The sequence below is a fragment of the Notothenia rossii genome, assembly GCF_949606895.1.
Source record: "Notothenia rossii genome assembly, chromosome: 7".
In the NCBI taxonomy this organism is placed as follows: Eukaryota; Metazoa; Chordata; class Actinopteri; order Perciformes; family Nototheniidae; genus Notothenia; species Notothenia rossii.
The window spans coordinates 2722676-2737385 of NC_136905.1; the positions used below are offsets into that span (position 1 = coordinate 2722676).

The 14710-nt window shown below is 39.6% G+C and overlaps 2 protein-coding genes across 5 annotated transcripts in view; one reads left to right on the top strand and one right to left on the bottom strand.

The window, feature by feature from the left end:
* Window positions 1-2544: 2544 nt before the first annotated feature.
* slc39a3 (solute carrier family 39 member 3) overlaps window positions 2545-14710 on the bottom strand; it is a 56567-nt gene continuing 44401 nt past the window's right edge. Inside the window, exons 4-8 of one of the 4 annotated variants that reach the window (XM_079640016.1) lie at window positions 8006-8180; window positions 6293-6516; window positions 5849-5979; window positions 5093-5391; window positions 2545-4083 (exon numbers count right to left, since the gene is read on the bottom strand). In XM_079640016.1, the coding sequence (XP_079496142.1) occupies window positions 3822-4083; window positions 5093-5391; window positions 5849-5979; window positions 6293-6437 (837 nt within the window). In that variant the 5' untranslated portion in view covers window positions 6438-6516; window positions 8006-8180 and the 3' untranslated portion in view covers window positions 2545-3821. Of the gene's footprint in view, window positions 4084-5087; window positions 5392-5848; window positions 5980-6292; window positions 6521-8005; window positions 9600-14710 lie in introns of those variants that run through there. The other 3 variants (XM_079640013.1, XM_079640014.1, XM_079640015.1) reach the window with 3 other exon arrangements.
* The window catches only part of LOC307013490 (uncharacterized protein), a 67794-nt gene continuing 63434 nt past the window's right edge, over window positions 10351-14710 (top strand). The window contains exons 1-4 of the mRNA XM_079640890.1: window positions 10351-10379; window positions 10536-10607; window positions 10762-10905; window positions 12296-12495. Coding sequence (XP_079497016.1) covers window positions 10793-10905; window positions 12296-12495 — 313 coding nt within the window. The 5' untranslated portion in view covers window positions 10351-10379; window positions 10536-10607; window positions 10762-10792. The remainder of the gene's footprint in view (window positions 10380-10535; window positions 10608-10761; window positions 10906-12295; window positions 12496-14710) is intronic.

The following is a 14710-nucleotide window of genomic DNA, read 5'->3' on the forward strand; positions in this document are numbered from 1 at the left end:
TAGTGTCATGGCGCTACCCGTGTTTTGGCGCGTAAACTTGTCTATATGAGAGTTGTGACCGCCCACTATTTTGTTTTTGCTCGAAGTGAGACCTCCTGTCAGATACAGAGGAGCTTTGGTTGTTGTTTAAAATTGGAGAAGGCCCCCTGCCGGCAGAGTTCAACTACTGCAGGCAGAAGATACAGAAAGATAACAGCATTCATATCATCGAGTAATCTGTGATAAATACATATGTTACATATAAATAAATAAGTTAGAATACAGTAAAATATACCAAAACTACTACTATTCAAATACAACTTTAAATTTGGACACTCATAACGCTGCATGAAGCCCAAATAGTATGAGCTCCCATCGACTAAAGGTACATATTTAATTAACTAATGTATTGTATACACACACACACACACACACACACACACACACACACACACACACACACACACACACACACACACACACACACACACACACACACACACACACACACACACACACACAGTACCTGATAGGCTGAGGGGCGGAACATCTCTAAGCGGCAGCAGAGGCAGTATGAGAAAAATAAAGAGCTTTTGGGACATAGAAGCATGGAGACATGTCCCAGGAGAGACACTACATACTGATATGAACCTGAAGATCAGCAGGAGAGGACTCTTTAAAGTAGAGACACTGCATACTGACATACACCTGAACATCAGCAGGAGAGGACTCTTTAAAGTAGAGACACTACATACTGATATACACCTGAACATCAGCAGGAGAGGACTCTTTAAAATAGAGACACTACATACTGATATACACCTGAACATCAGCAGGAGAGGACTCTTTAAAGTAGAGACACTACACACTGATATACACCTGAACATCAGCAGGAGAGGACTCTTTAAAGTAGAGACACTACATACTGATATACACCTGAACATCAGCAGGAGAGGACTCTTTAAAGTAGAGACACTACATACTGATATACACCTGAACTTCAGCAGGAGAGGACTCTTTAAAGTAGAGACACTACATACTGATATACACCTGAACATCAGCAGGAGAGGACTCTTTAAAGTAGAGGCACTACATACTGATATACACCTGAACATCAGCAGGAGAGGACTCTTTAAAGTAGAGACACTACATACTGATGTACACCTGAACATCAGCAGGAGAGGACTCTTTAAAGTAGAGACACTACATACTGACATACACCTGAACATCAGCAGGAGAGGACTCTTTAAAGTAGAGACACTACATACTGATGTACACCTGAACATCAGCAGGAGAGGACTCTTTCAAATACGTCTTGAAACCTGAAAAAGGTTGAGAAAATATATTTGTATTTATTTTTTATATGTTTTATTTAAAAGTACAAAATAGAGAATCTCAGTCGCTGTTTGATACTGAAAAATACGTTATGTTAAAGTCAGTCTTTCACATTTCATCACAATACAAAATAGACCGCATGTTGGACATGATTAAAATAATGTAGTCCTTAAAATGACAGGTTGAAATTCTTTGGTGTTATAATTACAAAAATACATTTCTAAGTGTCTAAAACATATTGATACTTGTCGTCACATCTTTTATGATTGATGCAGAAAATGACCGTTCATGAAATCCTGTCAAAGCAAGTTGAGAGTAAAGTAAATCACAGCAGGTTTTTAAATAGCAGATACAAGGTTTTCTTTGTGTAATATCTGTTCAGCTGCAGAGAGACGAGCAGCGTTTCCCGTCCAGCAGAGGAGAAAGAGGGCATTTGTTTCCGTTCAATAACCTCACGTCTGTCTCCAGATCGGTCAGCACACTTTCACACCGATACAAACTCAAAGCTTTTTATCGTAGATATGTTCACGCTAAGATCACGTGAGGGGTTTGTTCGAGCCAGGGTAAGGGAGTAAGAACTTCAACAGAAACATGATGTGATGTTATTAAAAAAACATGTATTGAACGTAAAACTATATATTTCCTGCTTCCATTTTTAGTGTATCTGTACAATTAGTGATTCAGGGATCAAGTACTTGTCAACCTTTAGACCTCAGAAATCGGGAGCATTGCAAAATGGGGGGGGGGGGGGGGGGGGGATCGCCGGAGCTGTTAGATTAACATTAACATGCTTATTGTAGTTGTAAGTGCACTGCCTTGCGGCCTGTAGCACCGTCCTTGATGGAGCATATGTGTGGACTGGACCTGCATTTTACAGGAAAGGAGTGAGCAGAGAGTAGAGTAGTTGTCGATTCTTGTTCTGTTTTCTGTGAATATCTGCCTCACCCTGTCAGACTTTGAGTTGCGCGCGCTACTAAAGAGACGTGTTACCATGGAAACCAAACAATAGTGGAGCTGTATTAAAGTCCGAGTGGAAACAGTCGTGTTTAAATCGGATTTTGTCAGAAATCGGGAGAAATGCGGGAGAAATATGAAACCGGGAGAGGGCAATGAAATCGGGAGTCTCCCGCGAAAATCGGGAGGGTTGACAAGTATGGTCAAGTGGCTTCAGAAAAATGACTATAAGGACCTGCAAAATAAACACAAAATGACCACAAGGAGGTGTCAAACCACAGGAAAATTAAAAAAGGTTTATAAAAAGACACAACGACTACATAGATGCGGAAAACCACCACAAAAATAAGGAATCAAGTTATGATGAGTCAAAGGAACAAAACAATCACAGAGACCACCGCAATAAAAAAAACACAGAAACAAACACAAAGGAGACCAAAAAGTGTTAAAAACAGACACAAAACAACTACAAAAACCGACAAACAAACCCAAGGAGGTGCTTAAGGACTACAAGTAGACGTTAACTGTCACCAAGAAACACACGATGACAACAAAAAGCTGAAAATGACAACAAAAAACATGAGAAACCACAACACCCTAAATACAAACACAAAACCACCCCCATGAGCCATAACAAGAAGATACAAAAAGGAGTTAAAATGATCAAAAACATATGGAGGATTAATCAAATGAAGCACACTGTCCAAATATATATGCAAAACCAGGGACTAAGATTTCCCTTAATTATTGGCCCCGGAATATTCTGACCTATACAGGCTAGCAGAGGACGCTCCAATTGACTGATGTTCCCCAAACGTCTCATCTGCAGGCTGCAGTATATCAGCCTGTAGGCCACGGATCCAAATGAAATACATTTATTAATCACAGCAATCATAAGAATGTAGCACTATCAGAGCGCTTACTATGGTTTTGAAATCTTAAACAATTCAGTTCTGCTAACATGAGTTACTAAAAGCATCACGGCCAACATTAGCCGCCGTTAGCTTAGCGGTGGTGACGTGAAGTCATGTGACCGTGCTGTAGTTCCTTTATAGCCCAACATTAGCCTCCTTTAGCTTAGCGGTGGTGACGTGAAGTCATGTGACCGTGCTGTAGTTCCTTTATAGCCCAACATTAGCCTCCTTTAGCTTAGCGGTGGTGACGTGAAGTCATGTGACCGTGCTGTAGTTCCTTTATAGCCCAACATTAGCCTCCTTTAGCTTAGCGGTGGTGACGTGAAGTCATGTGACCGTGCTGTAGTTCCTTTATAGCCCAACATTAGCCTCCTTTAGCTTAGCGGTGGTGACGTGAAGTCATGTGACCGTGCTGTAGTTCCTTTATAGCCCAACATTAGCCACCTTTAGCTTAGCGGTGGTGACGTGAAGCCCAACATTAGCTTCTTACTTCAGAAATAAAGTGGTGTTAATATGTGGAGATTATCCTGCTGAACTCCCTGGGATGATTACAGTTTGATGAAGAGCACGGCGGTGACCAAGGCGAAGCCGGCCAGCAGCGAGGCCACCCTGGGGATGCGGTTCCCTCCGGAGCCCAGCTCATGCGGAAGGATCTCCATGAAGGTGATGTAGAGGAAGCTTCCCGCCGCCAGACCCTGCAGCGTGCAGCGGGCCAGCCGGTGCTGCCGGGGCGCCTTCGTCTCCGAGAGCGCAGAGCCCAGGCCGATGCCCAGCGGCAACATGGCGGCAAACAGCAGCAGGCAGCCGGCCACCAGGGGGAGCCGCAGCCGGCCCCGTGACAGCGTGCAGGCCAGGCTGAAGGAGATGATGCTCTTGTGGATCATCAGCCCCAGAGTCAGAACTGAACATGGGGAAGAAGCATTCAGTTCAGAGAGGGGAAACATACTCAGATGTTGTAATTAAAGTGGACCTATCATGCTATATTTGAAAAATATATTGTAGGGCCATACCTATATAAAACGTGTCTGTGAAGTTTTTTTTTCTAAATACCAAACAGTTCAGTTGTAGCCATGCCTCACACTGCTCAACCCCTCTTTTGAAGCCGTGTTAGAGAAATGCGGATTTTGGGTCCTTAGCTTGAAAAAAAGAAAAGAAGAGGAGGTGGAGCTAATGCCTGATCAGAATTCTACCGGAGATAAAGTTAAATTCTCCTGTGATAAAACGCCATCCTGTTCTAAACCACATCAAGGATTATTTCTGAAACAGTATGGAGCTCAAATGCTTTTTCTCTTGCGGGTTTATCACAAGGTGAGTTCCTTTTTTTTATTTCCTGCTTTTTAAACACATGTGCTCTCCAGTACAGGTTAGCTCTGAGTGCTAGTGTAAACAAAGACCAGATTATGTCCAAAACACGTCAGGCATTGTTTCTGAGAGCAACTTTCTGTGGGGCCGCTGCCGATTTGACGTCAGATTGGATGGAATCTGTGTCCGCTCGTTGTACACCCGTTTTTAAAAGATTTGGGTACTAGATTTGACGCTGCTTGAGTTCCCCATTTTGCATGATAGGTCCCCTTTAAGTACTTTTACCTTTACTTGTCACAATGTATTCCTACTCTATGGTAAAGTAAGTATCAGAGTTTAGGAATAGTCTGTTACAAGTAAAAGTCCTACAGTCAAAATGTTACTCAAGTAAAAGTAGAAAAGTAACTAAATGTATTAAATACATGTAGTGGAGTAAAAGTACACGATTAGCTTTTTTTATGTTTATTTTATTCTCTTTGCTTTTTAAAGACCATTTCATAACGTGTTTCCGTGACACTGTTTCTTAATGCACCTAATGTCTTTCATTTGTGTACAGTACTTTGAATTGCCTTGTGTTGAAAGATGCTGTATAGATAAACTTGCCTTGCCTTGCCACGTAGATCTCCTGCAGGCCCACCGCCAGCCCCTCCAACACGGAGTGCAGCGACAGCGAGAAGACCAGCACGAAGGAGCGCAGGGCCGACTGCGCGCTCAGGTCCAAGTGGAAGAGGCTGCCGCCGGACTCCTCTGACGCGCCGTGGCGGTGGGAGTTGGCGCTGGAGTTCGGCAGCAGAGCGCGACACTCCTTCATCTGAGGCTGGTCCTTAAAGGCCAGGATGACCTGCTCCAGAACCAGAACCAGGAAGAAACCCATCGCCATGATGAACTCAGGCAGAGGGAACTGAAGCTGTGGGGAGAGAAGAAGACGCCGCTGACGAGGGTGAACGATGACTGTCGGATTTGGTATCGAAAGTGTCTAAAGGAGAACAAACATTAGCCGCCTTTAGCTTAGCGCGCGTGTGTGTGTGTGTGTGTGTGTGTGTGTGTGTCTCAATGTCGAGGAGGCTTGCTTGGTAGCACATGTATGCTGGACATTTGAAAAGTCCTTCGACGGCACTCGATGACGTAGTATCCTTGAAATAGTGGCGCTGGAGCAGCTTTCCTCGACATTGAGAAACACCTCGAGTGTGTTTGTCTCTTGACCTTATGACAAAATCAATACATAAGTTAATTAAATGTGTGTGTGTGAGTGTGAGTGTGAGTGTGAGTGTGAGTGTGTGTGTGTGTGTGTGTGTGTGTGTGTGTGTGTGTGTGTGTGTGTGTGTGTGTGTGTGTGTGTGTGTGTGTGTGTTATATCATCTTACGGTGACCCCCGCGCTGCTGAAGGCCTCCTCGATGCTCTGCAGGTAGTCCGGCAGCTGCTCCAGCAGACAGGTGGCCAAAAACACTCCTCCTGCAAAACAGCTGATCAGGCTGAGCAGCCTGCGCCGAAAACCTGCAAGACAACGCTCAGGGATCAACCTGACGCCTGCTGCTTCAGATACCTCACTGTGAAAATACTCCACTACAAGTAAACAAGTATAAGTATATATATATATTCAAAACCTAATTTAGGTAAAAGTATTATCTGTAAAACTTAGTTAAAGTACATAGAGTAATAGTTGTATAATTATTATTATGACCTGGGTCCAAATATTATTATTTTATTAACATTAGTATTATTATTATCACCATTATTATTATTTTTAATTCCTACTTTTATTATTTGTAGTATTGTAATTAGTTAGTATGATTATGATCATGATTACGTGGGTCCATGCTGCAGCAGCCCCCTCCCCGAGCGATGCACAGCGGGCTGAATCCAGACAGCAGCGTGACGGAGAGCAGGAGAACCAGAGCCCCCCCAGGAGCCCTGAGGGCGGAGGAGGAGACCCCCCCCACCACAGCGGACATCTTTAATCTGGTTACTCTTCACCACGGCGAGAAGGAGAAGGAAGAGGAGGACGAGGAGGGCATGGAGTCACACAGGAGTCTGTCTGACAAAAAAGATAATAATTAGATCCCCTCTTCCTGTCTTTCTTCTTGTATTCAATCTAATATCTATATTTTTTCTCTGCCATAATATATATATATATATATATATATATTTATATATATATATATATATATATATATATATTTATATAGATATAGCATAATTTATAAACTTATAAAAGGCTAAGTGTTTCAATATATACATACATCCAAGCACTTAAAAATACCTATATTTAATTAATGTTTTTTTGTAATATGAATTACTTTTTTTTAATGTTTGTACTGAGTTATCATTTTTCATTGTATTATGTTTTTTGAAAATTCAAAATTCGCAGTAAAAAAGTTAATTCTGAGAAAACTAAACATTCGGAAAATAAGTCAAAATTAAAAGAAAAAAGGAAAAATTCTAATAAAACAAAAAGATCTCTCGTTCAGATCTCAAATTGTTGGTCACATGGCATAATCCTCTTCCATAAGCATCCTGGGACAAAAGTCATAATTCTGGGTGAAGTTTCAGGAACAAAGACCCCCTCTCTTTTCGGGAAAAATCTTTGACAAAAAAAGTCAGAATTCTTAAAAAAACATTCTTCAAAAATTTGGAAGAAAAAGTTAAATTCTGAAAAGTAGGTCAGGATTCAGAAATCATTCTGTTGTGATTGGTCCACTATTTACAGATCAGAATCAGAATCCCTTTATTCGTCCCACAGACATACGTTGTTACAGCAGAAAAGAGCAACAGTCAGTTTAATGTTAAGAAGCATACAACATTATTAAAGATTTTTAAAAAAAGATTACACAATTTACAAAATACACATCCTGTAGCAGTTCAGCAGCCAGGTAGGGGGGACTTATGGAACCAATTGATTCGACTAAATGTGGCGTTAATTGAGGAAGGTTGTTAGTGGCTTAGTCTTTATTTGCTTTCATCATACTGAACAACTTATTTTCAAGAAACTAATGAGGACACATTTGGTCCAAATAATATTTAAAGTGGGGCTTTTGCATTTTTCTCTCCAGATAATCTCAGTATTTATCTGTTAATTTGAATCAAGGAATTAGGTCATTAGTAATGTGTCATGCTGAATACTTCATTGTTAGAAACATAAACGCATATTTCCTGCTGAAAATAAGTTGGAAAGTTTTGACTCCCATGATTTGATCAGTTTTACAGATATTTTGATCAATGTATGGAATCAATTCTTTGACTTAATCCTAGGTGTCGACTAAGATTCCAATTATTCTTTTATTTGTATCACTTTGTTCATGATATATGACTTGTTTCCATACAAAACGTCAAAGCACATCTCTGGAATACACTAGATATCAAGTAGTGCTTTTAAAACTCAGATTTAAAGACCTAGTGATTTTTAATTCATTAAATGTAACGATTAGTCAAACGAGCGTTAATCGACTCAAACTGATATAAAATGATAACCCAGAATGAAGAAACAGCGCGTGTTGTTTTCCCTCGTGTATCTGAGCTGTACCTGAATCCGGATCCAGCAGCTCGCTCTGTTCCTCCCGGAGATGATTAAAGAATGAAGTCCTCTTTCTTCTTCTTTCTCGCTGGATGTGTCGACATGTTGTCCGGGAAGAGGTGAGTCAGTTCCCATCAGCTGATCCGAACTGAGCTCTGTCACACTCAGCAGCAGCAACAACACGCTGCATCCGGGTTTCACAATAAAACAATGACTTCAAACATGATTCTGTATGGAGAAAAAACCTTGCCTTATTTATTTTTTAATGAAGCACATTTACTCGTCCTTTACTAAAAGTACTAATACTAAACCCTAAATAAATACTCCAAGTCCTGCATTTAGAATGTTACCAAACTCTAACAAAAAGTATACCTAAGTTTTCCGAAATAAACTGTAAACTATTAAAACATTAAATTAACCAATTATACACATTAACTAATTTATAAAGTAGTAATTCAAAGTAGGGATTCAAGATGTCGAACAAATGTGGCCAATATGTGGAAATGTAACTCACTTCACTGCATGTATTTAATCCCTTTAGTTACTTTACAGATGTGGATGAATGATGTGAAATCTAATCAAGTGTTAAATCAGACTTTAGTTCCACCTGGAGTAAATTCACAAGCTACCCTGCAGTATACAAAGTCATTCAAACTAGCTGCACCTTTACCAGCTTTGAGAACACTTTCATGATCAATCATTATAAAACATATCATATATATTATTCTGAAATGGACCAATATGCACTCTCTATGCGGCTTTGATCTGATTTACACAGAGCGGGAGATCAGAGGCGGGGCTTAAGAGAAACTCAACTGCGCATGCTCTATGGGCCCACATCCGGGTACTTTCAGAGTCTACATTCGCTCCACTTTGGGCTTCAGGTACCACTGAATAACTCACAGGAATGAACGGAGTATTCTCTTATTCATCCTTTATATATCCATGAGCGTGTTAGATAGCTAGCTAGCTTGTTAAATGAATAGCTAATGTTCACTAGCTAATTTAAGGTACATTTATTTCGGTCTCTAGGTTAACTTGTTCGTTTGTATTTTAACTCTGTGGACATTTCTCTGGCAGTGAGAGTTACTGTAACATTTTGGCATGAGCTTTAGTTTGGAGTTACATTTCATGTGCTTCAGTACTTTGTAGTTCCTCATAGAGCAGAAATCTACACCAAGAGACACTGCAGTTATTTGATGTCCTCATGAGGTTTCAGGACATTTTCATCCTGTCACTAACATTAGACTGTGAGAGTGTGGGGAGGGTGAATATAAGTAGCCTACTATTTGGTGCAGTGATGATGTATTTTTGTATGCTGACCCAGGAGTTATCTACACAAGGGGTCCATTGTAAAAAAGCCAATGGGATTTCTCCATGTGATTATTGCAGAAAATAATCTCTGTGTCAAACAAACGTTTCTGATACTTACACGTTTAGTTAGCAGGATAATCTCCACATATCAACACCACGTTGTGATTGCAGACCTTCAGACCTGGGACACAACCTGCTCCAACCTCTCCCTCTGGCATGGTTACTGAAAATAGTAACTAAGTACTGATACTCAAGTTCTGTACTTTAGAACAAATTCTAGGCACTGTATCAGCTGTACACTTCTTCACTACATCTCAGAGGTATTTATTTGACTTTTTGCCCCATTTGTCTGACAGTTTTGGTTACTTTAAGATTACAGATTGTCTTCCCCCTCTTGTCCAGCTATAACCATGTATCTCCAGATGATTTTAAATGTTTAAGATGAACTAGGATCAAGTCTTTATTTATGTGTTAAGGCAGTTCTCCTCCTTAACCCTCCTGTCGTCTTCGGGTCAAATCTGACTGACATATTTGACAAAGCTGAAAACCGGGCTGTTTATCTGAAAAACTCATGAACAGTTTACTTTTTAGAGATACGTGGTTCTCACAGGACAAAGCTACACACATATATATATATATATATATATATATATATATATATATATATATATATATATATCATATAATCTGCATTGCTGCAGAATAAACAAACCAAGACATAAAGGAGTTACAAATCTATAATTTAATGCACAGTTAACACTAGAGTACCCAAAACAACCTCACATGTAAGGTTTTGAATGCAGGGTGTTTATTGCTTTTTCGTCAATAACTTTATTTTCCTTGTTTTTAGCTGCATGTCTATTTCTATGGTTCTTATGCGTGTTTTTGTAACCGTCTTACTGTGAGAGCAACTGAAAATAGTCCCTGCATGGGTACCTGTCCAGGTGATGAGGTTGGTTATGACACAAAGGGAGGAGCTACAGACAGGTGAGGGCGTTAAAGTTAAAGAAGGAAGTCAAACTGCCAGACTCCATTTTACACTTCGACAGAGCAGGAGGAGGAAAACAGGGTGAGTGTTAAAACCAGAGTCTGCTTTTTAACACATTAATCATTTACTCTGTTATACTGGGTGTTAGAAAAATAATTTTGTAAATACAAGAGTTGAAGGTGACATCTTCAAATGTTCTGAGCTTTTTAATCCATTTCCTGGTTTCTGATTCCTCAGAGTTCCATAACATGTAACAGCCCAGCGCAGTCAACATGGAGAGCAGCCTGCCTGAAGTCTGACTGATTTGATGTAATGAAACCAAGTTTATCATTATGATGGTTTAGATTAACATACTGTTATTGTGTTATTATAGTGTGTGTGTGTGTGTGTGTGTGTGTGTGTGTGTGTGTGTGTGTGTGTGTGTGTGTGTGTGTTGTCCTTGTGTTTGTGTTGGTTCCTGCAGTGTTACTGGTTTATCCCTCAGACTGGAGAAGATGAGTGTTTTAAAAGATGAGGAAGAGGACAAAGTTTCCAGCTGTCTGTCTCCGAAGAGGTCTAGAGAGGAACCTCCAGACTTCAGTGATGAACCTGGACCCTCAGACAGGAAGTAAGAGTCTGTTTCTAATGTAACCTGACATTACTTTTTGTTAAGCAAATCAAACTTTTTGTTAAGCAAATCAAATACAAACATGTTAAACAAATGAATTGTAATAACAACCCACCAATAAACGCAGTACAGTAAACAAGGACAAAGAGGACAGTTAACATTATTTTAGGATATTTCAATATGCTATTATATTATCAATGTATCAGTGTTATGAAATGTTTTTAAAATGACAATAATACTTGAAACAATATAAATCTTCCAACAAATTAGTTGACTACCTCAGCATACAACTTTAAGCATTACAACTTGAGAGTGAAGTTTGTGACGCTCTGTTACAAAAACCTGTCAGTGTAGAGGGAACATCAGCACCCAGAGCTCTACAGCACCTCATGTTAAATCAGGGTTATTCATGTTCCTGTATAAACCAGAGACTGTCTGTGGTGCTAACAATATAATAGCTGCTGTTCTTATGACTGGATGGAGTTATTTTGAGTGTTGATGGAGCAGCTACAACGTTAGCCTAGCCTAGCTTTAATCAAACAGATCTCCATTCAGAAAACACATTTTTTTAAGTGTTTTGCTTGTTGTCTTGCAGACAGACCTGACAAAGCATTAACTCAGGATTTTTACAAATCACTATTATTATTACATTGTTATTTCGGCATCCTTTCCATCTGTTTAAAGACATTAATTCACAGCAAATTCTGTGTACATTTGGTTCAAAGTGCTAAAGTGTACCAAATTAATTCAGCTGATGTTATGAATCAAGACACAAAGCTGTGTGGTTTCATAAATCCTAAAATAACAACCCACCAATAAACGCAGTAAAGTAAACAAGGACAAAGAGGACAGTTAAAAATATGTTATGATATTTCAATATGCTATTATATTATCAATGTATCAGTGTTATGACATGCTTTTAAAATGACAATAATACTTGAAACAATATCCATCTTCCAACAAATGTGTTGACTACCTCAGCATCTTTTTGAGATGTATTTTGAAGATGTTTATTAATAATAGTAATAACCTGGTGAGCTGGTTGTGTTTAGCATTAGCCAGTTATCAGTGAACAAATCCCTATCATTACGTTGTTATTTCGGCATCCTTTCCATATGTTTATGGAAATGTATTCACAGCAAATTCTATGTAAATTTGGTTCATAGTGCTGCTATAGTGTACCAGATGAATACAGCTGATGTTATGAACCCAAACACAAAGCTGTGTGGGGGATATGAATAACTAACCACTACCTTATCATGATGAAATATAATCTAGAGATACAGACTTTTATAACTTTTTAAACTAGAATTTTCCACCTTGTTGTACCTTTGGTGAGAATCAGCTCCACTAATGTAAAGTGTTATAAATGATGTGTTCATCTCCACAGAAGGAAGAGGAAGAGTGGTGTTCCTGTGGAGCAGCAGCTGTCCAGCTGTGCTCTGTGTCAGGACGTCCTGAAGGATCCAGTCTCTACCAGCTGTGGACACTGGTTCTGCAGACAGTGCATCACCTCATACTGGGAGCAGAGACCTCCATCAGGAGACCCCTCCTGTCCTCAGTGTAGAAAAAGATGCAGCATTTTACAAAGTAAGAGGCCGAACACGTTCAGCATCTTTACCGCCGTCTGGGCGACGAGCACTAATATAACGTTTACATAAGATAGTAAAAATATCTGCCAGCTAGTATTTGTTGGTTCCTTCTAGAGTCTTCATGTCCAGGATTTTTCCTTTTTATTTGTATTTTTGTTAGTGTTATGTTGTAAAGCATAGACATTAAAGAGCTTACGAAATGAAGGACAACACTGTTCTTATTAGGATAATATATACTATTATTAATGGGAAATCATTTGTCATTAATGACAATATGCCCGCTTTATTTATAAATCGTAATTTATTACAACTTTCCATGCTCGCTTCCGATGTTACATGACCGCTCCTGACCAAACAGCTTTCGCCGGTTAGTGACTTCACAGTACGTCACGAGTAGAACACTTTTTGAATAATACACTACCTATATGGCTGATGTCGGACTTTGGAGACAGCATCGAGTGACAGTGAGTCGTCAATAGACTCGGTTCACTTTAAAGAAGAGGAGGACTTTATTGAAGAGGATGCCGGTGTGGTGGAATCAGATCATACGGGCGAGTCTTGGTGGAACCATACCAGTTTGAGCCACAGTATTCAAGTAGCGGTAGAGATAAAGACGGGAGCGAACTAGGGGGGCGATGATCCTGGATTTGTCGGAGATCTGATGCGGCAACAGAACACAGACTGGTATACATTTTACTTTAATTCATAGATTCTCAATAAATAGTAAATCAATAATAATATATCGTAATGTAGCAGGCAAACTTGGCTCAGGCAACAGAACAGAGACTGGTATACATTTGACTATAATTCATAGAGATTCTCAAAAAATAGTAAATCAATAATAATGACTGCTGAAAAAACCAGCTTAGATAAATGTAGCTGGTCAGGCTGTTGTAAATGGACCAGCCAGTAGATATTAGGCTGGAATGGTTGGCTGGAGAGGGGTTTTGGACACTTTAGCTGGCCAGGATGGCTGGTTTATCCATCTATCACCAGCTTATGTTTAATAATAGTATTACATATACCTATCCTCCATGACCTCCACTGGCTCCCCATCAAACACCGCATTGGTTTTAAAATATTACTTTTCACTTTCCAAGCCCTCAACAACCTTGCCCCCCCCTTCCTCTGTGATCTCATCCAACAACACACCCCCACCCGTCGCCTCAGGTCTGCTGAAGCTAACCTACTGCAGCCCATCAGGACAAAGCTCCGGACCTGGGGTGACAGGGCCTTCGCAGCAGCCTCCCCCCCTCTGGAACCCCCTCCCCAGCCATGTCAGATCCGCCAACACTCTCACATCATTCAAACAATCCCTCAAAACTCACCTTTTCACTCTTGCCCTCAACTCCTAATCAACTAACCCCTTGCCCTTATTCCTCCTAGCTTAGCACTTTCTACTTTTGTTGTTATTTTTGTTTTACTTGCTTGTAAGCGCTTTGAGCACCAGGAAAAGCGCTTTATAAATGTAATGTATTATTATTATTATTATTATTATATACCATGCTGGAAGCTTACCAGGATTCCAGGTGACCAGCATATATTAAATACTGGTATGATTATTTAAACAAGAGAATATAAATATATTACGAAGATGGATTGTGTCCTGTATTCTGGTATCTACCAAAATAAAGACATTGTATAGTGTTCATTACAGTATTTTAATTTAATAAATAGCTCGTTAATATAATAAAAAACACAGTAACAATACAATAATTATACAAATAACAACCAACCTGCAAATCAACCTATACATCAAAATAAATATATTATCTAAACTCGGTGCATTTGATTTAAAATAAAAGTAATAAATAGAATTCAATATTTAAATGGTAACAAAAACAGTAACACTATATCTGATAAGAAAAAGGCAACAAAGAAAGTGTTTTTTGTTTCTCCTTGTTCATGTCCATAATGTTTCCCGTTGTGTAGCGTCCAGCCTTTCCCAATCTGGCCTGCACTTCTGTCTGTTGAAGCCACTTCTTGAAGCAAACTGAAAAGAAATGTACAAATATAAGTACACTGTAAAAAGAAAACTTGACATTTACGTTAAAATTTGGGCTGCTGTGGTTGCCAGAACTTGACTGTTAAAGTATGGTAAAATACATTAAAAATTACAGTTGGTTGGCATGTAGACGTTACAGTCAAAAATTGCTTATGGGGAATTACAATGGCAAAATAAAATAGAGCTAGTGTACATGGTGCAGCTGTAT